Source organism: Eumetopias jubatus, unplaced genomic scaffold, assembly GCF_037043125.1.
Source record: "Eumetopias jubatus isolate StellerSeaLion01/CBP00866 unplaced genomic scaffold, mEumJub1_p1.0 scaffold_12, whole genome shotgun sequence".
NCBI classification, from domain to species: domain Eukaryota; kingdom Metazoa; phylum Chordata; class Mammalia; order Carnivora; family Otariidae; genus Eumetopias; species Eumetopias jubatus.
Genome location: NW_028274818.1, coordinates 38467803 through 38495388, shown reverse-complemented (window position 1 = coordinate 38495388; position 27586 = coordinate 38467803). Strand labels below are relative to the sequence as shown.

The window sequence follows — 27586 nt, the reverse complement described above, 5'->3', positions numbered from 1 at the left end:
AAATCGAAAATTCAATGTGCTTCAATTCTTTCTCCCCCCACCCCCACCCCCCCCAGATCACTTCCTCTTTCTGACCTCCAAGCCACTCTGGCAAAAAAGCTTTGGACCAAGCTTAGATTATTTTTTCGCCCTTGTTCTTTTGGGCAAGTTTCCAAGTCCTGTAGGATATGTCTATAATGTTTCATGGAGTCTTCCTCTTCTACTGATTCCTTTGGCCAGTCTGCTTCTTGGAATAACTTTAAAGCTACAACTAGATCCCTGCTTTAACTAACTGCTTTCTGTATCAATCTGTAATACTAACTGCTACCCAATTAATCTTCCCTCTCTCTCAAATAAATGGATAAATCTTTTTTAAAAAGCACTATTAACTATTTGTACATTTTTTTCAGATGTTTTATTTGTGACTAACATCACATCATAAACATTTTCTAATTTTCATGAGACTATGAACTTTGATGGCTATATAGCATATCCATGTGATAGATATTATGAGGTATTTAAATGTTCATCTATTGCTGGACATTTACATTGTTTCCAATCTTTTACTATTAAAATAATATGTACTTTTTACATGGAAGTACTTGACATCCCTGATAATTTCGTCAGGACAGAATCCCAGAAATGAAAAGACTAGATCAAAAAGCATGAATATGCTTAATGCTTCTGATACATGTTGTGAAACTGCTTTACAGAAAGGCTGTACCAGAATCCACTCCTATAAGCAATGTGTATTAATGCCACCTTCATAGCAACTTGCCTTTACTGGATGTTAGCAAGCTGACCAATTTGATTAGTCAAATATGGCATCTCCCTTAAATTCCATTCTTCTCATTATTACATAGAATTTTTAAATGTGATGATTGGCACTTTCTTTATGACATTTGTTCCTAACCTAAACAAATACCCTAAAGTGAGTTGTAAAAAAAATGCATTTTTCTGGGCGCCTGGGTGGCTCAGTCGTTAAGTGTCTGCCTTTGGCTCGGGTCATGATCCCGGGGTCCTGGGATCGAGCCCCACATCCCACGCCCCCTGCTAGTGTTCCCTCTCTCGCTGTGTCTCTCTCTGTCAAATAAATAAATAAAATCTTTAAAAAAAAAAAAACTGCATTTTTCAAGAGAGAATGAAACCGTTTTAGCCCTTTTCCATTCTTTGCTGGGTGCCCAGTTATATTTAATGTTTGATATGGAACTATGGAAACAAAATTTTGGTCCTATCCCATACTTTCTTCCAATTACAAAATCATGAAAATCACAAAACTTACAAGAACACATTATTTCCTTTGAAATTTCTCACCCACAAAAGCTGAGCGTGTTTTACTTTCTACTGAATTAAGATCAGGCCTAACAGATAAATTTACACAAATATCAACATTATTATTGTAACATTAAAAATATTATCCTTGGGGCGCCTGGGTGGCTCAGTCAGTTAAGCAGCTGCCTTCGGCTCAGGTCATGATCTTGGGGTCCTGGGATCGAGCCCCACATCCGGCTCCCTGCTCAGCAGAGAGCCTGCTTCTCCCTCTCCCTCTGCCTGCCACTCTACCTACTTGTGCTATCTGTCAAATAAATAAATAAAATCTTTAAAAAAAAAATGTTATCCTTAAAAAACCCTGTTACTGCTAAATCTCAAAATATAAGTAGAAAATACATAACATAAAAAAAAAATACCTAACATATTTACAATTTTTAACGCTTTAGAAATATAAATGACACCTTTGTAAGCCTCACTGAAGCATATAAAACTTGGAGATATTAGCCATTTTAAGCTATGAAATTAGCAATTAATAAAGTTTAGTAAAAACTCTCTCAATTTATTGGTTTTTCTGAAAGATTGCAAAGAATATTTGTTAAATTTGCTTGACCAGAATTAGGACTTGACTTTAATATGTACGATAAAATACTCTCAGAACAATGATCAAAATCATTTTTTGAACCACCAATTCTACGTCAAGAAATTCATGCTATAGGGGTACCTGGGTGGCTCAGTCGTTAGGCGTCTGCCTTCGGCTCGGGTCATGATCCCAGGGTCCTGGGATCGAGCCCCGCATCGGGCTCCCCGCTTGGCCGGGAAGCCTGCTTCTCCCTCTCCCACTCCCCCTGCTTGTGTTCCCTCTCTCACTGTGTCTCTCTCTGTCAAATGAATAAATAAAAACTTAAAAAAAAAAAAAAGAAATTCATGCTATAAATTGTTCTCAAGAAAACCAAAAATACACGAAGATATATAGGAAGAAGTACTAGAAACAATTTAAACACCAATTAATAAGGGAGTAGTTAAATAAATTATAATATCGGTACAACCAAATATTCTCTATTCAAAACCACAACAGCAACATTTGCAAATACTTACACAGTGTTTACCAGGCACCAGGCACCAAGTGCTTTACGTATATCAACTACTTAATCCTCACATCAACTGTATGAGGCAGGTAATTATCGTCCCTATTTTATAGATAAGGAAATGGAGGCACAAAAACACTAAATACCTTGCCCCACATCACACAAACTAACGTAGTCTGGCTCTAGAATCCTTGTTTTTAATCACTACACTGGTCTCTCTTAATGCAGACCTATATGTACTGAGAAGGAAAGTTGTTCAAGGTATACTGTTAAGATGGGGGAAGAAAACAAGCCATAGAACAATATGTAAGATCCATTTTATTTAACCTGACAGGTAGGGAGTATATGTTTATACACACTGGAAAATTTCCCCTATTTCTAGAGAGCAGAACTGGGTGGGTATTAAAGTGACTAGGAAGGGAGAATTTTTATTTTTACTTTATATACTTCTATATATAGCTCAAATGTATTGCCTTATATATTAGTTTCATAATTAAAAAAAAATAGTTAATAAAAAGAGAATCGTTTCACCCCTTGGGTCCCCAAGTAACTTGGGACAAAACTCTTTCCCATCCCCCACCTATCTGGTGTATGCACACTCGCAGGCATTCCTTCTAACCCAGGCATTTCACCTTTTCTCTGACCTACTCAGTACTCAGCAATTATACACTGAACAACTTCTATGTACCAAGTATTCTGCTAAATGTTGGGATACAGATGATGAAAATGACATAATCCCTAATCTTAGGAACTTAAAGTTTTAATAACACAAGTGGCCTGGACTGAATACAATTATTTTCTCACCTTTTCTTCTCCAGAGTTAAAATAAGGGATTCATTTAAAGGAACAATAAACATTTTCAATCTCTCTCCTAAAATCCTGTCTGGTATATCCAACTGCCTACTCAACACCACCTGGACATTTCAGAAGCATCTCAAACTCACAAGTCCAAAACTGATTTTCTTCCTCTAAATCCACCCCTCCCACAGCTTTCCCCATCTTAGTAAATAAGAACTCCATTCTTTCAGTTCTGTGAGCCAAAAACCTCGCAGGCATGTAGAGCAGAATTATGTCAGTTCCATCTTCAAAATAGATTCAGAATCAGATGACCATTTCTCACCGCCTCTACCACTAACGCTTTGTGCAACCCACAATTATTTTCACCTGGATTGCTGCAAAAACTTCCAAACTGGTCTCCTGCTTTTGCCTTTGCCTTCCTAGACGACCTTTTCCACAAAGCAGCCAGAGTGACCCCTATCTTGTCACTCCTCTGCTCAGTACCCCTCAATCACTTCCTATCTACTCTGAGTAAAAATCAAGTTCTTGGGGCACCTGAATGGCTCAGTCGGTTAAGGGTCTGACTCTTGATTTCGGCTCAGGTCACAATCTCAGGGTTGTGAGATCAAGCCCCTCACTGAGCTCCACACTGGGCATGGAGCCCACTTGAGCTTCTCTCTCTCTCCCTCTGCCCCCTAACCCTGCATGTGCTCTCAAAAAAAATAATAGTAAAATAAAATCAAGTTCCTAAAGTGGCCTATTAAGACCACAGAGGATCTTCCCACCTGCCTCCCCACCTCCAGGTTCTTCCCATTCTGCTCCAGCCACAGTACCCTTACTATTTCTTATACCCCAAGTACACTCTTGGCTTCAAGCCCATTTGCTCTCTCTTAATGGGATACTCTTTCCTCACATATCCACAATGCTCCCCCTCTCACTTCCTTCAGGTCACTGGCCAAACGCCCCTTCCTTAATGAGGTGACCACTCTAATTTAAATAGTAAGCCCCACCTCACCCTTCTGGCATCCCCTTTTCCCATCTTTTATTTAACTTTTCGCCATAAAATTTATCTCCATCCAACATATATTTACTTATGTATTTGCTTACTGTCTGTTCTGCCTCTCAATGTAAGCTCCATGTGGACAAAGTCTTCATCAGTTTTGTTCACTGCCATGTTAGAACTAAGCCTGTATCCCAGTAAGCACCAATATATTTCTGACTAAATGAATTAAAAATGGAAAGAAAATGAGTCCAAGAGACTTACGTGAAATCTTGAATAGTCCTATAAGCAGAAGGAAGCTAAAGCCACAGATCATAAGTATTCAAGCATTCATGTTAGAGAAAACAATTGTTCAACACTTATTTTTCAGGAATAGCTATTTACACATATAAAAGTAATGTGTGTATGATATATGCACAACTTCTAATTCACAGAGGTAACAAATACCACTAATATGTAAAAGATAGCATACTGCCCATCATACAGTTCACCTGATTGCTCAAGCTAAAGCCAAAAAATACACCTAGATTCTTCTCTCCCTAACCCAGAATCTATCACAAGTCCCACTGAGTCTACCCTCAAAGCATAGCGGCTAGAACACCAGAAAGCCATGCCATCATCACCTCTTGTCGAGACTATTCACTGCTTGTTTACTCTTCCTTGCCTGTTTACAATCCATTCCCTATACAACAGCCAGAGTGATCTTTTTAAAACGTAAATCAGATCTTGCCACCGCTTTAGATATCCAATGGTTTCCCAATGCACTTGAATAAAAGCCAAAGTCCTTTCCCTGCAGCACAAGACTCCTGCCTATTTCCCCAAGAGCCTCATATACCACAACTGCCCTCACCTACTACACTCCAACCAAATGGTCTCCTTTCTTGTTCATCAGATACTGTTTTTGCCTTTGATTTCTTACACTGATCCCTGTACCTAGAATGCGCTTCCTAATTACATCCAAATGGTTATTTCTTTTGTCATTCAAAACTTCTCTTAAATGTTGCCTTTTTGGAGCAGGCTCCCTTGACTACCTCATCTAAAGTAGTCCCCCAGTCGTTCTTTTTTAAAGATTGCTGTGTTAGAAACCAGTGCAGTCCCTATTATTAGTCCATATTATCGTGCTTTTTGGTTTTGTTTGACTCGTCACAGAAAGCTCTCTTCCTGTCTTGTTCACCAAAGAGAGAGTCTAGTACACAATACATGCTCAATAAATTTGCAGAACATTAAATGAACCTAGAGTCCCTATTTGCACTATAATTTAATATCTTTGTGTTATAAAAATCTTCTTATAATCAAACAGTAGGCACCTGAAATCAACAGTCAAAAAGAGATCCTCCCCCACCAAGTTTAAATCATTCAGGACAAATTCAATATCAAGTAGCCATTCAAAGTCAGCTATGGCCAACAATAAAGGAAAAAAGAGCTTGGTAAAGATAATCTAAATCTAGACATATGGCTTTCAAATAGATTATAAAAATTTTCTCAGTATTAAAGTAAAATTAGTTGAAATATCAGCTTTAAGGAGTATAAGAGAAAGTGAGCAGATGGCAGAAGAAAAACTGAAGTGTGTTCTGGAGAAGGAAGAGAAAGAGCAGGAAGAAGCTGCAAATAGCAGAGGCAAACTAGAATCGAAAATTTGCCACAGATAATCTCCAACATGAATAATCCACACTGGGTAATAGAATATTGACTATAATTACATTCATCCTACTGACCTTGTTCTAAATTATTATGGATTATTACTACGCAAGTTATTTTGTTCCACACCAGAGGTGGCTGTATTTCGCTATCAGATGACATGACCTCTAATTCAATAATGTCTGTAATGCACTGGTATCCTCAGATAAAAGCTGTCTATAATGTCTGAACAAAGGTGAATTAGTTATCCAATTCACACACGCAATTAACTCTCTTAATACCTGAGAGACCATGGAGCCCCTTCTGAATTTCCTATTAAATACTACATATGGAGGTCTTCCCTCCATCTGTAGTTATCTTGTGCTGTACTTCATAATAAACAATATTAATAGTTTATTGCCCCCGTCAAAAATCTTGCATTAGTTATCATAAAAGACCTCATTCCACAAAGCAATGACTCATTTTCCTGGGAAAATGCATTAAATTCAAATGTCATACCTATTAGTAAAACACAACAGTTCTTTATTCTCAGTAATGTGAAAATAAAAATAACACCTTCATGAAACATGGAAAATAATTTAAATTTTTTTTACTATTTTAAAAACCCCTCTTAAGGCCAAAAGGCAGTATTTACTATGTGGATTTATATTTATATGCTGTATTCAGTCATTCTAAATAAAAGACTATTTATTTAAATTCAGGTGTTAAAGGGCAAAAACAAATCAAAACATAGTATTTTTTTGTCACCTGTTCCCTCTACCATGAGCTGAAATTTCATAAATAGTTTGAAGGCAGAGCACCATGGCTCTGCTTTGTACCCATATGTGATGCCAATGGCTGTATTCGTAAAAACCCAGATCAGAATAACTAGGTAATGTCAAATGTTAAGCAAATACCCATGCATTCTAAAAAATGAGGTAATTAATTAATTCTTCAGGGGATGCTTTTTACTTTCGTCATCTAACACTAATGTATCCTTTTAGCAGAGAACAAGAGAACAAAATAAAATGCCTAAAATAAAACCTAGCTCTTTTAGCACACATTCACCTTAACGTGCTCATCACAGTAGCTCAATTCTAGGGGAAAGTAAGTAGTTATGTATATCTAAGAATGTTACTGTAGTTCAAATGAAATCTGCTGTTCACCTGGGTTTTCATTTTCCCTCACAACTCAAAGAGAGTGGAGGAATGAGGAAAACAGTTTCTTACATGTGTTTCATATGTTTTATCTGCCCATGCAATGCCAGAAGTAAAAAGGGCATTATAGACACTGAAAAGCTAAGTAGATGACATTCTTTCCTCTGTAAACAATTTAAACCACAAACTAACCTTCTGCGTGCTGCAGCACAAGAAATACGGACTCCTCAGAAATGATGTACTTGTGCAGACACACCATGTTGGGCACACAGCGGGGGATGATGGTCTTTCTGTTCCTGCTGTATTCACTGCTTTTCCTTAGACCCTGACAGAGAACAAAAAGGTCAGTTGTACCCTCAGTTGCCTTTGGAGCCTGCTGTGCTCTGTGTTTATCAACCAAACTAATCTATCCGAGTTACTCTGGGCTTCAGAGAAACCACTCATCTGCTGCTCTATGCCCCTCAGTCCCTGGAGGCTCTGCTGATGGCATCTGGCGTGAATCCAGAGAACGGAAGATGCCACAAAGCTGCCATTAAAATCAATTACGTGGGTCAGTGTTTTTATTAGAGATGCTCTCAAACTAAGTCATCAGGATGACACACAGTTATTTCTCTATGACCTTTTCTTAAGTTTTATTTTACATATATATATATCTTTAAAGCAGTAGACACTGTGAGATCATTCAGATTTCTGAGACACAAAAGGTATTCCTAGATTAAACAGGAGATTTGAAAATTTTATGCCAAAAAAGTACAAAGACTACTTTAAGTCTTCTCCAAAGAAACAAGGTATCTGTAGTGTCTGGTGTCAAAGCCTGGTTTAAAAATCCGGGGAAATGCCAGTGATAAAGTATATGCAGAAAGAAATTCGTTTCAGTTATATGTCAATGTGACCTATTGCCATGCTGTAAATAAAAGAAAAAATATCTGAACAAGAAATATAAAATTAATCTGAAATTGATTATTTCTAGATGCTATGGAAATTATTAAATTAGGATATTTTAGAATATGTACTGTCACAATCCATTTCAATTTTGAAATTACAAAATTGAGGGGTTTTTCTTTCCTTGTTCATTTAGTTAGAAATGAGTTATATAAAGAAACAGAATTGAATTTAGATTAAAAAAAAGAAGAAAGAAAGAAAAAAAGAGGACCAGGGATGTAGATAACACTCTCCCAAATACCTGAAACAGAGACTTAAAGGCAAAATTTCAGCTCTTTAGGGCTATAATCACAATGGGAGGTACAATTGTGTGCAATCTTCACAAATTATACAAAATGTATTAGAGATGTGTTTAAGGCACACACTCTCTATTTAAATATCAGGGAATGAGTCTTCAACTTACCCAAACTATCACCTCCATACTCTATAACCTAAAACTCTTTTTAAACGCATGCTATTAACTGTGAAAAAGAACAGAAAGTAAAATAAATATAGATCACCATAAACATAAGAGAACTTCCAAACACCCAGAAAAAATACTAAATATTTTTTTTCTTTCAGAAACATAATTTGAAAATAAATGCCTAAATTCATTAAACATACAAATTCTACTTACTTTTAAAATGAATGTCTGTTCGGTCCTTGTGTCCATTACAAGTAAAACCTACATAAAAGACATGAATAATAATTCATTCACAGTACAAGGAAACACTGACTTGTACGTTTTTGTTTTTGAAACTATACCTTAACGGTTTGCGGGTAAATGCTGAAACTCACTCCACCAAAACTGTTAATTTCTGAATAGGTTTTTTTTTTTTTTTTAAGCCGCCAAATCACAGGATTAAAACAGTCTTACCTAAAGTAGGTTTTATTAGTTTCCTTTTCTAAAAATTCCATATTTTAGAAACATTTCTATGTTTTCCTAGATTTGTTTTAAAATATATTGCTTAGGGGGCACCTGGCTGGCTCAGTAGGTTAAGCATCTGCCTTCGGCTCAGGTCATGATCTCAAGATCCTGGGATCGAGCCTCATGTCAGCTCCCCGCCCAGTACGCAGTCTGCTTCTCCCTCTGCCTCTGTCTCTCCCCACCCCCCCACTCCTGTGCTCTCTCTCTCTCTCTCTCTCTCTCTAATAAATAAATAAAATAAAATATATTGCTTAAAAGGAAAAATTACTTCACACAAAGAATTTTTCCTCATGGAACATATATGGTTTAGAAGGAGTAAAAAAAAAAATTTACAGGCATTGCTAAAGTCTCAATTTTCTTCTTAAAATCCCTTATGTAGCAACGTGGTATAATGTGATCTCAATAACTCAGGCTCCAACTTAAGACCCCCTTTTGGTACTCCTTCTCCATCCAAGACTCATCCTAGCTCCTCTTTTTCCATCAGCAAATCCTGTCAGCTCTAAGTTCAAAATGTATCCAAAGTGTAAACTCACTTGGCACAGCTATTACCCTGATCCAAAGATTTACCTGGATTATAACAATGGCCTCCCAACAGATTTCTCTGCTTCCTTATTTGCTGCCCTATGGTCTATTCTCTAAATACCAGCCAGTGTTTTCTTTTAAAAACATAAGTTACATCATATCACTCCTCTCATTTAGAAAAACAGCCTAAGTCCAAAAAACTACCTCAAGCCCATGCATGATCTCACACATCGCCCCCTCAGACTACCTCCTCCCTCAACCCATCTTGATGGATAGAAGGAATGACTAGAGATAGAGAATTATTCTACCATGTTACTATTTTATTATTTTGGAGACACTACAGCAGAAGTTGGCAAACTTCTTCTATAAAGATCCAGACAGGAAAGATTTTTAGGCTTTGCCAGCCCACGCGGTCTCTGCTGGAGCTCTTCATCTCTGCCATGGCAGCACAAAAGCATCCACTGTCTGAAATGGGCCCTGTCTGGAGTATTTACATCACAGACACCTGCAAACACTGTAAACAGGGTTTTGGGTTCCCCCTCCCCAGAGCTGAGAGTCAGGAATGAAAAAAAGATGTCAAGCTTGGGAAAAGGAAAGAATGGTGAGAAGATGGGGGACCAGCCTGAGGAGAAGACAGTAAATTCCACGTTAGACATGATGAATTTGAAGTGACGGTGCCCACTTCATCTCTGAACTCTCTTACAAGTGTTTGACCTACACAATGTAAGTCTCCATTTAAATTCCATTGAATATTCCCAAAGATACCTTCTGAACTCACCCCTTCCTCTTCTCAAAGCCCTTTCCCCACTAGACATAAAACCAAACCCTGTTTCTCCTCCTACAGTACTGAATAACGCCACCATCCTTGTAACACGCCCACCACCAAAAAGCTCCCTCAGTCACTATGAATTCTCCCGTCCCCTATGCTCATAACCAGCGACCAAGTCCACTCCCTAAGTATTTCTCCTATCCACCCTCTACTCTGTTTACCTACCATATACTAAGTGTTTACTATGTGCTATGCTTTAGCCATAGATGTTAATTCTCTCAACTACACGATACGGTCATTTTAGTCTTTCTACTCTGAAAGTGAAGACATTCAAACTTCATCTGCAGAAGCTATAATGGCAGATAATAACAGATCTACCATTTGGAGAATTTCAGTGAAGTCATCTTAGAAAAGTGCTTGGGATAGCCACTTGTTACTATTATTGCTATGGCTGTTATTGCTGCTTCTCCTGACATGTCCCCCACAAGCCCCTTATCAAAGAAGTACTCATCCTTCCATATTCAGCTCAGGTAACACTGATTCTCCCCATTCTTTGTTCTCCCACTGTATACAATACCAATCCCTTCGATTTGATTTTTTTATTCACGTGTCTATTTCCCAACCAGATTTCAAGTTTTTTATGGGCATATTGTAGGCAGGATAATGGACGCCAAGGATGTTCATACCTTAATCTCCAGAACCTATGAATATGTTATGTTCCTGGCAAAAAAGGACTTTGCAGATGTAATTAAGGTGCAGACCTTAGAACAGATTATCTTGGACTATCTGAGTGGGCTCAATCAAATCCCATGAACCCTGAAAAGCAGAGAACTGTCTCTGGCCAGAAGTGGCAACACAGAAATGATATGGCAGAAGGGGAAACCAGAGAGATCTTAAGTATGAGAGGGATACATGGTTGCTGGTGCTAAGATACAGACGCCTACATGTCAGCATTGGGGATGGGCCTCTGGGAGCTCACAGGAAGCCTGAGAAGGAGCAGACAGCTTCTAGAAGCAAAGACCAGTCTTTGGCTGATAGCCAGCAAGGAAGAGTTCAGTCCTACAACTGCAAAGAAAAGAATTCAACCTACAACCTAAATGAACTTGGAAGTGTATTCTTCCCCAGAGCCTCCAGTAGGAACACAGCCCTGCCAGCACCTTGATTATAGCCCAATGTGACCCATGTCAGACCTCTGGTCCAAAGAACTTTGACATAGTCAGAGAAAGACAAATAAATACCATATGATTTCACTCAGATGTGGAATTTAAGAAACAAAACTGATGAACATGGGGAAGGGAAGGAAAAATAAAATAACACAAAAACAGAGACGGAGGCAAACCATAAGAGACTCTTAAGTATACAGAACAAACTGAAGGTTGCTGGAGGGGAAGGGGGTGAGGGGATGGCAATAATGTTTAGTTAACAATAGTCTTGGTAAATGTTCCCATGGTAAATGTTCAATAAACACATGTGAACAAATTTAAGTGTAAATGTTTAGAAGACAGATGTCAATAGGTAAATAGAGTTTAGGAATAAGTCGGGACTAAAGATTTATATTTGAGCATTCTCCGTCAAGATAACAGCTAAAAACATGAGACCGTACCTCCAATGAAGTGCTTACTTTATACTGGGCACCACGCCGGGTTTCAAAGAATTAAATCATATAATGCATTCAACAATCCAATGAGATAGGTATTTATATTTTTTTTCCTTTGTGACCAGATTTTTTTTTTTAATTGAAATACAGTTGATACATTATATTGGTTTCAGGTACACAACACAGTGATTTAATAATCATTTACACTATGAAATGCTTACCACAACAAGTGTAGTTGCCATCTGTCACCGTACAAAGTTATTACAATATTATTGACTATATTCCCCGTGCTGTTCTTTTTATTCCTATAATGTAACTGGAAGTCTGTATGTCTTAATTCCCTCACCTCTTCCGCCTATACCCCCCCTCCCCAGCACACCTCCTCTCTGGCAACCACAAGTTTGCATCTCTATTTAAGAGTCTGTTATTATTTTTTTGTTTGTTCATTTGTTTTGCTTTTTGGATTCCACATACAAGTGAAATCAAATGGTATTTGTCTTTCTCTGTTTGATTTATTTCAATTAGCATAATACCCTCTAGATCCATCCATGTTGTCATGAATGGCTAGACTGCACCCTTTTGTGGCTGAGTAATATTCCCTTGTGTACACACACCACATCTTCTTTATCCATTCATCTATAGACGGACATGTAGGTTGCCTCCATACCTTGGTTATCACAAACAATGTTGCAATAAATATGCAGGGTGCAAGGAATCTCCTCGAATTAGTGTTTCCATTTTCTTCAGGTAAATGCCCAGCAATGGAATTACTGGATTGTATAGTTCTATTTTTAATTTTCTGAGGAACCTCCACGCTGTTTTCCACAGTAGATGTACCAATTTACATTCCCCCAACAGCACATGAGTGTTCCCTTTTCTCCACATCCTCACCAACACTTCTTATTCTTGTCTTTTGGATATTAGCCATTCTAACTGGTATGAGGTGAAACTTCCTTGTGGTTTTGATTTGCATTTTCATGATGATAAATGTCGTTGAGCATGTTTTCTTATGTCTGCTGGCCACCTGTATGTCTTGGGAAAATTGTCTACTTAGGTCCTCTACAATTCCTTAATCAGAATTGTGTGTGTGTGTGTGTGTGTGTGTGTGTGTGTGTGTGTGTTGAGTTGTATCAGTTCCTTATATATTTTGGATATTAACCCCTTATCAGATATATCATTTGCAAATATCTTCTTCCATTCAGTAGGCTGCCTTATCATTTTATTCATGGTCTCCTTCTCTATGCATAAGCTTTTTAGTTTTATGTTGTCCCATTTGTTTATTTTTATTTTTGTTTCCCTTGCCTGAGGAGACAGATCCAAAAAAATATTGCTAAGGCTGATGTCTAAGAATTTACTACCTGTGTTTTCTTTTATGAGTTTTATGGTTTCAGGTCTTACATTTAGGTCTTTAAATCCATTTTGAGTTTATTTTCATGTATGGTGTAAGAAAGTGGTTCAGTTTCATTCTTGTGCATGTAGCTGTCCACTTTTCCCAACACCGTTTATTGAAGAGACTTTCTTTTCCCCATTGCATATTCTTGCCTCCTTTGTCATAGATTTAGGGACCATACAAGCACAGGTTTATTTCTGGGCTCTCTATTGTGTTCTATTGGTCTACTGTTCTAGTGATTGTCTATTTTGTGCCAGTACTGTACCATTTTGATTATTAGAGCTTTGAAGTATAGTTTGAAGCCTGGGATTGGGGGATACCTCCAGTTTTGTTCTTCTTTCTCAAGGCTGCTTTATTTGGGGTCTTCTGGGATTCCACACACACTTTATAATTATTTGCTCTAGTTCTGTGAAATATACTATTGGTATTTTCATAAGGACTGAATTGAAACTATAGATTTCTTTGGGTAGTACGGTAGTATGGTAGTATTAATTTTTGTAATCTATGGGCATGGTGTATCTATCTTTCCATTTATTTGTGTCATCTTTAATTTCTTTCATCACTGTCTTATAGTTTTCAGAGTACAGGTCTTTGACTTCTTTGGTTAAATTTATCCCTGGGTATTTTATTCTTTTTGATGCAACTGTAAATGAGATTGTTTTCTTAATCTCTCTTTCTGCTAGTTTGTTATTAGTGTATAGAAATACAACAGATTTCTGTATATTGATTTTGTATCCTGCAACTCTACTGAATTCATTATTAGTTCTAATAGTTTCTTGGTGGAGTCATTAGCATTTCCTATATATAATATCATGTCATCTGCAAATAATGATTTTTACTTTTTCTTTACCAATTTTGATGCCTTTTATTTCTTATTCTTGTCTGATTGCTGTGGCCATCTAGTACTATGTTGAATTAAAATGGTAAGAGCGGACATCCTTGTCTTTTTCCTGACCTTAGAGGAAAAGCTTTCAGCTTTTCACCACTGACTATAAAGGCAGCTTTGGGTTTTTGTCATATATGACCTTTATTATGTTGAAGTACTTTCCCTCTATACCCAGTATGTTGAGAGGTTTTTTGTTTTTTTTTTTAATCATGAATGGATGCTGAATTTTGTCAAACGATTTTTCAGAAGTTGGTGTATTTTATTAACCAATTTTACAGATGAGGAAACAAACATAAAACTGTTAACCTGTCCATGCTCCCAAAGCTAAAAAGTGGTAGAGGTGAATTTAAACCCCAACAGTCTGGCTCCAGGGTTCTTCTTCTGTAACTGTTGAGCTATATTTATGTCTGAATTTGAAAATTATACATAGCTGTAATATCAAGGGTATATAAGACAACAACTAAAAGTGGAGGGAGAAAAGTACAAAGAAAACCAGAAAGTATAAAATGGTTCAGGTGTCAGGAAAGAGAATACTTAAGAGTAATCATCTGTCCTAAACAACAATGAGAAGCCATGAAGAATGAGGACAGAGAATCAGTTACTGCCTAAGGCAGTCAGGAAACTGTTAGTAGCTTTCAGTACTGCTGGGTGATAAGAAAATGGCGACAACTTATATAAATCTTTCAAGAGAGAAGTATGCCAAAAGAAGGAAAACCACTGAAATGAAAGATTTAATAGGCTCATCTGGTTCAAAACTATTTTCAGATAGAGTAGATCTACTCTCCCCATAATTTCCCTTTGAGCTGTATTCATCATTAATGTTGAATCTCCAAAGCAGGGAAACACATTCAAAGAACCTGAACCTTGAGATTTAAATTAACATATCATATGTGCAAAAAGAGGCCCTTCCGCCCTCTCTCTGCAAAGGAGGGTTTAACGAACCTCAATTGAGTCTGTGAAGAAAAGTAGTATTCCTTAAATCCTCTGTGTTCTTGTATCGGGTTGACTCTTTTAAGACACTCACCAGGATGCCAATCCTATTTAAATAAGACACATCTATATGAAATAGAAAACATTTCACTAGGTAAAAGGTATGGAAGACGTACAAAGGAAAGAATTTCGTTTTAACAGAATATACCTACATAAATCAGGAGTGATATCTCTTTGCTGATCTCACTTAGCCATGAAGCATGAAGTGGATCAGATAAAAAGGCCAAATTAAGATTGATAAACATGGCTGGGAAGCACTGCTCTGTTTACATTTACTTTCTTCTCCTACCAAGTTTGTTCGCAATAAGACAACGTTCACATTGAGGTAATAAACACAAGAACATATGTGATTTTTTTTTAAATGTGCCCTTTGACTGTCAATTTCTCCCAAACAGGTGTTGGCTAAATGATTATAAATTGGCCTCTGGATACACCTCTTCAACTGAGCCGTACAGGGCTGGTGATAATATAATTAGACCTAAAAACATCAGGCTGGTGAATGCTTTCCATCTGTTTGGCAATAATGTTTAGTTAACAATAGTCTTTAAAAGAAGCACCTTCAACTTCAGTTCTTAAAGTTATTTATAGAGCCATTCTTAACACACCAGCACTCCTGCTAACAAGAGCTTTAGCCACTTGGAAATTATTAGCCATACAGCTGTATGCAAAAAGAAACGACTGCATTTAACATCTGTATCTTTCCAAATTTACACGCTTCAACCTCATTTAAAGTCATTTCTTAATGAATAGTGCTATGGCACTGCATTAATATTATAGTTGCATGCACAAAGATCATAAGGAGCCAAACATTTTTTTAATGCCAACAGTAGGCTAATCTGTAATGAAGCTGTCAGCATAAAGGACAAAATAATAGCTTCTTTAACCCTCAAACAGAATTTGTTCGTTTGTGGACTAGAACACATCAATTTAAAAACTGCTCATGGGTTTGCTCACCTTTATAAAGACAAAAATCTAATTTGGTACTAATTTGATACAATTGTCTTTCCAATAAAAGGCTCCTAAAACCATCTTTTATTTCATGATAAAACAAGTACTATAACTAAAACTGTCGTGAAATAATTACCTTGGATAGCATACCTTATTGAGAGAATACAATTAATCATTTTTCACACTCACTTATCAGCACTCTATTAGCATATGGTCTAATAGAAGAGATTATTCCATCTTTGCCGTAGTAATATATAGAATGACTGCCTCTAACTGAGGAAAAAAAAAAAAAGCAGACAACTTATCCCTTAAGGATCAGCCTCATCTGTTCTTCAATTCCACCAGCACAAAGAGACTTGACCACTCTTCTTTCCTAACGGCGGTAGGAAAAACTCCAACTGATGAATAGTCTGCGTTTTTTTCTGATGATAGAGTAAGGAAGGCCTGATATTTAACTAGGTACCACTTTTGGGAAGACAGGAGGTGGGGAAGTATATCAAAGGCATCAAATGATGATTTCTTTTAAACATATGAAGAATAAATTTGGAGAAAAGAGAGAGATGCTACTATAAAGACACTATCATTGTGGTGAGGAAGAGTGAAGACTTCCCTCTGGTATGGATTAAGTGTCACTCTTGAATCTTTTTACGTATTTAATTTAAATGTTGACATCCAAAGTATGGAAGTCTCTAAAAACAACTTTAGCTCCAATTCCTTTAAAAAGAAAGAATTCCTTTAAAAAGAAAGATTACATGAGTAATTTGAGGGAACATCTATCCCTAATTTGGTGCCAGTTACTTCACAGGACTCCAGAACAATTAATAAAAGTTATAAAAAAAAAAAAGGTCTACAGAGGTAGTCATATTGGACAAACCCAGCCTTTCCCTTAATGATATCACCAGTACTACTCATGTTTGCTAGATGTAATCTGAATGGACTTCAGTTATGCAAGTTATACTACTGGGAATTCACACATAAATAAACATAACAGAAAAGAATGGGATCAACATAAAAAGAAGCCAGAGAAAATACAGAAGCCCAATTCTGCAAGCTAGCTAGTTCTTCTCAACAGTTTCAGATGAATAAGATTATACTCACTGTACTCTGTTAGAAAACTAACTTAACCATTATTGTTATTAACTGAACTCATCTTGACAGCACTGCAGGAGCTAACAGTGTTACTCTTCTGCAGAAAGGGATTTTTTTTTTAAAGATTTTATTTATTTATTTGACAGAGAGAGAGACAGAGAGAGCAGGAACACAAGCAGGGGGAGTGGGAGAGGGAGAAGCAGGCTTCCCGCTGAGCAGGGATCCCCATGTGGGGCTTGATCCCAGGACCCTGGGATCATGACCTGAACTGAAGGCAGACCCTTAACAACTGAGCCACCCAGGTGCCCTGCAGAAACGGTTTTAAGCAACAAACCCAGAGCACTAAATCTTTGCTTCCCCCCGCCCAATACCATGTGATGATAATCAAGTTATTTATATTTACTGCTAAAAACCCATCTCATTTCGTATGCTTAATATTCAAACTGTATTTCCACTCTTACTTAATTCCATACCTTATTCTCATGAGAGATCTCTTATAAAATTTCAACTACCAGAAAACAAGGAATAGTCCTAGGTGACCTTTAATACCAACAACTCCCCTCACTGGGCCCCTTCTCTTTCTTTGACACCAGAAGGCTAGCAACATTCCTTGTACCATTGTCCAGCAACTCCAAAAGCAAAAGATGTTGGAGTCTATAGCTTTTGTCCATCAGAAGTTGCAGTGTCAAGAGCATCAGCATGAACAGACTGTGTAGAGGCACTTCTCTCCTGTTATGCCATTAAACCAATCTGTTCTTGATGGTCATTTGCTCACAAAAGTATTTCACTGATGAGAATTCAAATATGAAGAGCAAAATTTCACATGGATACTTATAACTCTAGTCTAAAGGGTATTTTCATTTTACAACTTTCAAGGATCTATGTTTAGCAAAGCATAAAAGGTACCCCTAAGATTTAAGGAAAACAAAACAAAACAAAATCCTTACAGGTCTTACCCGTAAGTTTTTAACTGTGCCAGAACTTTCAACATGGCACATTATCATGAAGTGAACAAACAATCCAAAAAGGATACTGCTTTGTGGATTGATGGCAAAGTCAAAAAATCACCAACCAACTCAGAACACACTGAAGTATCTTTTTGAGGCAGGATGAGGTCTCCAGGCTTCTATAAAACCTAGAAATCTCTTCAAAGGTAGGAAATGAAAGACCAAATCCACTCACACTGTATGAAGGTAGTACTGAAGATCCACATTTCTTTCCCATTATTAAAATCCAAAATACCATAATTCAAAGTATACTTTAAGTGTTTATAGAAACACAATTAACTCCTAAAAACACCTCTTTTTTCAGTTTATCCAGTATCTGTCTTAACCACAGGCAAATTGGGGCAGGAAAGGGGAGAAAAGAACCCACATTAGGAAATGCAAGCAACACAACTAAACTGGTAAATAACTAATTTCTCTATAAGAAAACAACTAATTTTAGATTTCTTTAAATGCCCAGACATTTGCAAAGGTTTTAGTATGCTAATTTTTTAATTAAAAGATATTTCAGCAGTGAAAGCTCTTTCATATGCACTACTGATTCTTCATCAAACGTTAACTTTCCAACTTAACACCAGTATAGCCGGTGGCAGCCTGAAGGTTTACCATCTGCTGCTACCCAAAGTCACTGTGGCCACCTTCAGAACATATGCATCAAAGCCTGAAGATAAGAGACTGCCTAATATTGCCTAAGTCAGCATAAGGGGGATGACGAACCCAGAGGCAGGCAACAGGCAAGCTACCAGAAAATACAGAACATCATGAACCACCAGTCACCTCTTAGAATATATACCCAAGGTCACAGGGGACTCTAGTGGCTGAACAAAAAGACAAGAGAAATACTCCCTCTAATGGGATTTACTTAAGTAAATTAAGTAAATGTGATGATTTTTTCCCTTAAAAAGGGGGGGGACGGGTTAGTCATATTTAAAGTCACCCATAATTCTATTCAAAATAAGCATACAATGAATAAAATGAAATATAAAAGCTAAGGTATTTTAATCAGTCTATGAATAATCATAAAGGTATTTTTTTACGCAGTCATAAAATAAGGTGCTTTGTTCTGAAAGGTTTGTTTTCTAGGTACCATCATACACACAATCCAAATGTTACCCAAGGAAAATGTACTTTTTGAGATGAGGTTTAATAATATCTATAAAAGAGCAATTAAAAACCCTGGCTTCTGGCTACTCAAAAATGTCATTTATTTAAAGTAATGATTCTATTTGCCACAATACTCCATACAGAAACAAAATATTGTAGTATCTTTTAAAATACTAAAAATAGAGAATCTCAAGAACCTGGCTATATTCAATCATAATACTGGATAACCGGCATATATTCATTCATCTTAAAACAAATGGACTAATAATGAAGTTTGTCCTGTACGTCATCTTTGCCTCCTGGGGTTTGTGGGTTTTTTCCCCATATTTTAAATTCAGTTAGGAGAAAAATCAATATAGAAAATATTTTTTAGAAAATAATACCAACAGCATCTTTTAATTCTTGGCTTTAAAATAGCAACAGATGCATTTGGTTTACAGTAATTCTAATCTTAATCCAGATTTTTAAAAATTCTTCAAAGCTTCTGTAGGGAATTAGTTATAAATTAATTTAAAACTAGGACATTATTAAGTATTTATGTACCATAAGAACTGTCATAATGAAGCCCATTTGTCCTGCCCTCTATTTAAACTGAATATAGCCCTAATCTGTTGAGTGCAACTACCCATGGTCTCCATAACCTAATACAACATTGTATTGTGTGTGTATGCCCCACGTGAACTCAATTTATGCCTTTGTATACTTAGTTACTCCAATAATAATCATGGTGATTTTTTTAAGAATCATAGCTTGTCATTGTGATAGCTAAAAATAAATGCTACTAGAATAACTTTATCTTCAAAGATATGTTATGAATATATTATGAATCATAATATTAGAAAAAGAAAATAAGCATATTTTGGTGGTGTTAAAACAGATTTGCAAATACAAGTAATTTACTCAAAATGCAAAGGCCACTCATTCCTATATAGTTTCATTCCTTCAAGAGGCACTGAAATAGGGTTAGCAAAGCTTATTTTCTTTGACAGACTTATCAGGATCAGAAAAGATAAAAAGGATTCCAAAAATGTTTCTCCACTTCCCATCTAAAAATCACTTAGCCAAACCCCTGGATTATTCATCTTTAGTAAACAGCTAACTCTAGTCCTGCCCTAAAGCAATGCAAAATATGTTATTCTCCAGAAAATAATCTAGGGAGTAATTATTTCAACCACAAACATGAATTTAAAATCTTTTATATTCGTATTAGCCAAATGTCAATGAATGTAAGCCATTCCTCAAAGATGTCTCCTAACAGGAATGTGAGGTTAACAATTTAGTGAACAAAAAAGTTATCACAAAAATATCTTTTACATACATATATGAAAAAAGTTTTACTTTGCATAATTTTTCAAATCCTAAGCCTATACATCTATCACTTCAGAAAACCTGTTTCCAAAGGACATGTGTCTTTGTAAGAAAACTGGATATAAATATAGCAGAAGGCAGAATATAAAAGACAGAAAAATTGGGTTTAAAACAGACATGCTGAAGAGCTAGGAAAAACATCCACTTATGAGGCTCTTCTCAGATCCAAATGCTTTAAAAAGCTAGATCTCTACACCTTTGTCATTCTCATTGTGATTGTCTGTTTTCTGTTTTTGTGAAGAGACTTGCCCAAGGCCACAAAGAGATTATGCAAGAGAGGTTAAAACTCTGAAGTTCTGGGTTTTCAGACCCAAATTCAGCTCCTGCCATTCAATTCCATAATGAAACCTTTTATTCTATTTCTCTGGTTTGAATTCTGAAGTTCACTTGGGATAATGATTTGACACTGTTAAATTTAGATGAAAATTCAATTAAACGTACAGTCTGTTGTAGTTAGCTTTAGATCCTTTCTATTTCCATTTGCTAGAAAAACCTAATACTCTAGTGCTGCTATAAACTATATCCATTCATACTCTGCTTTAGTCTTTCCATTCTGCTGCCAGATATGCTCTATAAACATACTCAAATCAATTTATAGGCCCTGAAAACTGCAATTAAAAAAGCAAGTATGTCCACATAGTTTTTACAAAGTATTCAGAATCAGTGCAGTATGTACACAGTTAATAAATGCAATCTTATAATGATAACTACACAGAGGCTACATATTCAGGTCAATCAATATATATCCAACTAAACTGCCAATGTCAAAAGTAGCCTGATTCCAATTCAGAAGAAAATGCCTCAAGAGCAAGAAAGCTTTAAATGCTATTATTTTGAAATATGGGGGGGGGGGGCCGCGGGGAACAGAAGGAGAATCTTTTTTTTTTAATTAACTTATAATGTATTATTTGTTTCAGGGGTACAGGTCTGTGATTCATCAGTCTTATACAATACCCAGCGCTCACCACAACACATATCCTCCCCAATGTCCATCACCCAGCCATCCCATCCCTCCCAACCCCCTCACTCCAGCAACCCTCAGTTTGTTTCCTGAGATTAAGAGTCTCTTACGGTTTGTCTCCCTCTCTGGTTTCTTCTTGTTTCATTTTTTCCCCTTCTTCCCCTATGATCCTCTGCCTTGTTTCTCAAATTCCACATATCAGTGAGATCATATGATAATTGTCTTTCTCTGATTGACTTATTTCGCTTAGCATAATACTATGCTAAGAGAACTCTAGTTCCATCCACATCATTACAAATGGTAAGATTTCTTTTTTTTTTTTTTTTTTTTTTGATGGCTGCATAATATACCACATCTTCTTTATCCATTCATCTGTCAATGGACCTCTGGGCTCTTTCCACAGTTTGGCTATTGTGGACCCTGCTGCTATAAACATTAGGGTGCAGGTGCCCCTTCGGATTACTACATTTGTATCTTTGGGGTAAATACCCAGTAGTGCAATTGCTGGGTCATAAGGTAGCTCTATTTTCAACTTTCTGAGGAACCTCCATACCATTTACCAGAGTGGCTGCACCAGCTTGCAATCCCACCAACAGTGTAGGAGGGTTCCCTTTTCTCTGCTTCCTCGTTTTCTGACTTGTTAATTTGAGCCATTCTGACTGGTGTGAGGTGGTATCTCATTGTGGTTTTGATTTTTACTTCCCTGATGCCGAGTGATGTTGAGCACTTTTTCATGTGCCTGTTGGCCATTTAGATGTCTTGGCAGAAATGTCTGTTCATGTCTTCTGCCCATTTCTTGATTGGATTCTTTGTTCCTTGGGTGTTGAGTCTGATAAGTTCTTTATAGATTTTGGATACTACCCCTTTATCTGATAAGACATTTGCAAATATCTTCTCCCATTCTGTTGGCTATCTTTTGGTTTTGTTGACGGTTTCCTCTGCTGTGCAAAAGCTTTTTATCTTGATGAAGTCCCAATAGTTCATTTTTGCCCTTGTTTCCCTTGCCTTTGGTGATGTGTCTAGGAAGAAGTTGCTGTGACCGAGGTCAAAGAGGTTGCTGCCTGTGTTCTCCTCTAGGATTTTGATGGATTCCTGTCTCACATTTAGGTCTTTCAACCATTTTGAGTCTATTTTTGTGTATGGTGTAAGGAAATGGTCCGGTTTCACTCTCCTGCATGTGGCTGTCCAATTTTCCCAACACCATTTGTTGAAGACACTGTCTTTTTTCCATTGGATATTCTTTCCTGCTTTGTCAAAGATGAGCTGAGGGTCCATTTCTGGTTTCTCTATTCTGTTCCATTGATTTATGTGTCCTGTGTTTGTGCCAGTACCATACTGTCTTGATGATTACAGCTTTGTAATAAAGCTTGAAGTCTGGAATCGTGATGCCACCAGCTTTGGTTTTCTTTTTCAACATTCCACTGGCTATTCGGGGTCTTTTCTGGTTCCATACAAATTTTAGGATTGTAAGGAGAGAGAATCTTAAGCAGGCTCTGCACCCAGCACTAAGTCAACCCAGGGCTCGATCTAAGGACCCTGAGATCATGACCTGAGCCCAAATCAAGAGTCGGACGCTTAACTGACTGAGCCACCCAGATGCCCCTTCAAATGTTTTAAATGAGCTTTGTACTTCTGTAGCAGATGGAGCTTAACTTCTAGTACTGATTAAAATTTAACAGTGTTTTCATCTGACCTAGAAAATTTATTTACTTATAAGAATACAACGTAACCATGTTCTGAAAAATTCCAAAATATTTTACAGGACCTATGAAATACAAAGATACAATACTCATTCTCAAATTGACAATGTCCTGGACTGCAACAAAGTACCCTGCCAATAATCTATAGTGTACACTGTGAGAGAAGGGAAGGGGAAGGGGAGCACGGAGAGGAATATTTTGGGAATTTTCAGTTCAAACTACCCTCTTACTGTCTTACTGTGATCCTGCAGGTGTGGGATATTTTGAGGTGCAAATTCATAGAGTATTTGAAATCTGAAAAAACACATAAATTCTTTCTTTTTGTTCTCTTTACCACTATTCAACAAGCATTTACCACATCCTTACTGCATGGGCAACGTTGTATGTAGTTAGGCATGATCAGAGAAAACAAAGAGGAATAAGATTTAGTCCCTGCCCTCCAGGACAGGTTAACAATATATTTAAGGCAACTAAAGTCACAGAGGTGAAAATAATGTACAACTGAATGGCTGAGCTTAATTCAAAGACAGAAAAGATGAGCATAGAGTTATGGAGGAGGTAAGCTTTGGTTAAGTGTTGAAGAATGGACTAAATATGAATGGGCAAGAAGGAAGAATTCAAAGGGCTGAAGAAGCTAGAGAGAAAGCATGCTCTCAAAGACTCCCACAACCCTGTATATGCTATTCCTTCAGCCTGGAACACTTCTGTGAGCTAAGTCCTACTCCTCCCTCCTTTCTTTGCTTCGCCTACTCCAAGAAGCCTATGGAGAGCCCCAAGACAGGTGGCCCTCCTGTATGTTGTCACATTACCTTAGTGGACTTCCTTCACCCAAAGCACTTTTCACACTGGGTTAACTGCCAGTTTATTTATTTATATTTCCCACTGGATTATAAACTCTGAGAGGTGGAGATAAGGTATGTTTTGTTCATTATTGTATCTCTGGTGGCTAATACCACATGTGACACATACCAGGAGCTCAATAAATATTTGTTGAATAAGGAAACAGAAATGGGGAAAAAAAAAAACATGCAGAGAAATGGTGAGGAGGCAGGCCAATTAGAATAAATGGTTTCCACTTTTTTTGAGATAATGTGAGTAGGGAGGTATCATTCATTAATTGATTTTTCTCAACAATTTCATATATTGAGTATCTGTTATCTGCAAGTCACTACACTGAAGACCAAAAATACAAAATTAAATAAGATACAGTCATTAAGCTGGTGTTTGACATGTAATAGAGACTGATTCTCCAAAGACATGTATCTTGAGCACAGTATTTAGACTATCTTTCCTGTCTAATAGATATCTGTAAATACTGTGCCAAAATAAAAATGTTAATTTTTTTTTTAAAAAGAAGAAAAACCCATGTTCATTTGAGGTATATGAAGGCTTGCTGGAGGCACAGAAGTAATATCAAAAGCTACCATACACTCATTAAAAAAATAAAATTAAAAAAAGCTACCATACAATATGAATGCTATGACAAGTAAGTTTAAGACATTAAAAAGACACAGCAAAAGATATTTAAATCAGACAGTACAGGTAAGCAAGGGAGCCTTCCAAAAGAAGACAACAATCATGAATGAGATGGAAATAAAGAGAGGAAGAAAAGCAAAAGTCACTCCAGGCGGACAGGTACATCATGAGTGAAACAGGATGCCTTTATCTACCCTGCAAGTTCCATAGTTGTAACCAGGACAGCATGTCGTGGTGGTCTGGGGGAAGGCCAGGGGGCGGAGGCAGACAATTTGAGAATCAATAGAGAAAATAAGGGCTAGATCACAAAGGTCTTTGAAGGCTTAGCTAAGAAGTTAAAACTTTCTCCTAAAAACTATGTGAAGGTATTGAAGGATTTTAAGCAAGAGAGTTTTTAGTTTTAGAAAGATCATTTTTCTAAAGGATCGGTTTTATGAATTATTCTGGCAGCAGTGTTTATGATAAACTGGGAAGAAAATCGGACGAGAGGCAAATGATAGTACATCTTAAAAGGGGGATAAAGAAAATAATGTATATCTTTAAATTCACAAATAATTTGGGATGCCTAAATTTTCATTTGAAACACAGCTGAAGATAAGTTAGATGTAAAGAGCAGTACCCACAGGGTACTGGGTCAACCTGAAATGATTACTCTCGCTGTATGTCACCCCAGGACTCTTCATCCTATTTTGTTGAAAAAATTTGTTAACAACATAAAAAAAGTCAACAAAGACATGTTGGTCAAAATTATGGATGCTATGAGGTGTGAAAAGGGCAATATAATGTGTTAAATATAACACTCTTAAATATAGGTCACCATCAACTACAAAAATGTCACTAAATAACAGTAAAGATATGTTAAAAGATGCACAATGATGACTACAAAAAAACACGAGAGGAGACTGCAGAGGCCACTTTTGGGCAAACAGACTTGCGCAATGGAATACAGAAAGGGCTACAGTGACCCCCGGCTGAATATAGGCAGGCCCACCAGGTGACCCACCTCAAAACAGCCATAGGCCCTCGCTAACCAATGGGTTACTTACAACTAGGCACAGTTACAAAAAAGGGAAGACTCCATACGTGACCACACCTCCTCATCTTCCCCCGTTAAAAACAGCCCCCACCCACTGCCTGGCTGCAGACAGCCTCTTCTCTGCTGTCCCTTTGCGGTGGATTCAATAAGTTTCTACCTGCTTTGTTCACCGCCCAAGCCACCGGATTCCACCTGATGGTCGCCCCACATTTGGGGGCTCCCATCCAAACGAGAGATACCCCATTTAGGCACCACAGACATAAGGACAGATGGCAAAAGTTTAGAACACAGAAAATATGCTAAATGTTTTTAGGTGGAAAAAGCAACGAAAAGCAAGCCAATTCCTGCTGCAGAAATCCAGAAATGAGAAGCACCAGCTTTTCCTGGAAACAAAACCAGGGAAAAAGTCTATATACTCTAATGCTGCTGCCCACCCAGCCAGGCAGCTGCCCTCCTCCCTGGCAGAAGACGAGGGGTTTATTCTCTGAAATGTGGAATCAGATACTACAGGCGCTCAAAGTGGAAATACTTGCAAAATCAATGGACTCCTTCAACTCTGTTATAAAAATTAACTACATTAAAAAATTGTTTAGTAGCAAATTGTGAAAAACTGTTTTCTTTGAAGATTAGCAGAGTCAGGTTGCTAGAAGAGAGAGTTCAAATGTGTTTATGTAATCTATTCCAGTATATTCTAACAGTGCTAAAATGGGATTACTCAGAATCACTAGCACTGAAAACTAAAACCAACTCTGACTGTTGTGCTGTAAAAGTACAAAGGATACAAAAAGTTCTCTAATTATTAAAAAGAAACAAATCAACAACACTAAAGGCAAATCATAAAGAAAAAGAATGAGGAAGGGGCGCCTGGGTGGCTCAGTCATTAAGCGTCTGCCTTCGGTTCAGGTCATGATCCCAGGGTCCTGGGATCAAGCCAGCATTGGGCTCCCTGCTCAGCGGGAAGCCTGCTTCTCCCTCTCCCACTCCCCCTGCTTGTGTTCCCTCTCTCGCTGTGTCTCTCTCTGCCAAATAAATAAAATCTTTAAAAAAAAAAAATGAGAAGATAAAAAAATTTAACATCCTACATAAAATTAAAAAGCAAATTGATGGGCAAGGATCTTCTCCCACCCACATCGTATATTAAAATTCAACAAATTGACATATATTTACTGAATGCTTGCTTTGTGCAAGCACTGTACTAGCCATGGATAAAAAGCACAATGAACACACCAAATATGATCCCTACCCTACAGGAGCTTAAAGTTTAGCATTACAAACACTTTAATAAGTACTCTGCTGGAAGATTATGGGTCCAACTGGAATGAAGAACAATGTCTAATTCAGACATGGGACCATCAGAGAAATCCTGGCAGAAGAACAGGAGTTTCCAGTAGACAGATACAGACTAATTCTTAAATTCATATGAGGCCATAAAAAATCTCAAATATTTCTGGGGTGGGGAAGAAAGAGAGGGGAGGTCCCACTATGATGGTAAGAGCTGAAAGTCAGTATAACTTAGCTGTTAATGTCTTTATGACTTCATTTGAAACCATAAGCTAGCTAATGGGGCTTAGGTGCATGTATAAACACACACAAAAAGACGAGGAGTATACATTAAAATGTAAAATGGATTCTCAGCAGGTGGCAGAGTTATGGGTAAACTACATCTTCTTTATTTTAGCTTATTTATTCTTTCTTTTCTACAATGAACAATGTACACAATGAGAATTTTTTTGTGAAGAAACATGAAAAAATTACTCATGTATATTCAAAACAAAGGCTTACAAACCCTTAAATAAAGAAGTCTTAAAAATCACTAAGAAAACACAGTCCTCTAATAAAAAGAAGGAAATGAAACAGTCATTTCATAAAAGGAGAAACATAAACAGCCAATAAACATTTTTAAAAATTCATCCTCATTAGCAATTAAAATTGCATATTAAAATGATAATGAAATCCAAGTTTTCATCCAGCAAATGCCATTTGTTGGTAAGGATGTTAGGAAATAAGTCT

The 27586-nt window shown here is 37.1% G+C and overlaps 1 protein-coding gene across 4 annotated transcripts in view; it reads right to left on the bottom strand.

The window, feature by feature from the left end:
- Positions 1–27586, bottom strand: part of RPS6KC1 (ribosomal protein S6 kinase C1) — a 176036-nt gene that overhangs the window by 34100 nt on the left and 114350 nt on the right. For all 4 annotated transcript variants that reach the window (XM_088029087.1, XM_088029088.1, XM_028125795.2 and 1 more), the window contains 2 exons: positions 8446–8493; positions 7080–7212 (listed from right to left, as the gene is read on the bottom strand). In XM_088029087.1, coding sequence (XP_087885213.1) covers positions 7080–7212; positions 8446–8493 — 181 coding nt within the window. The remainder of the gene's footprint in view (positions 1–7079; positions 7213–8445; positions 8494–27586) is intronic.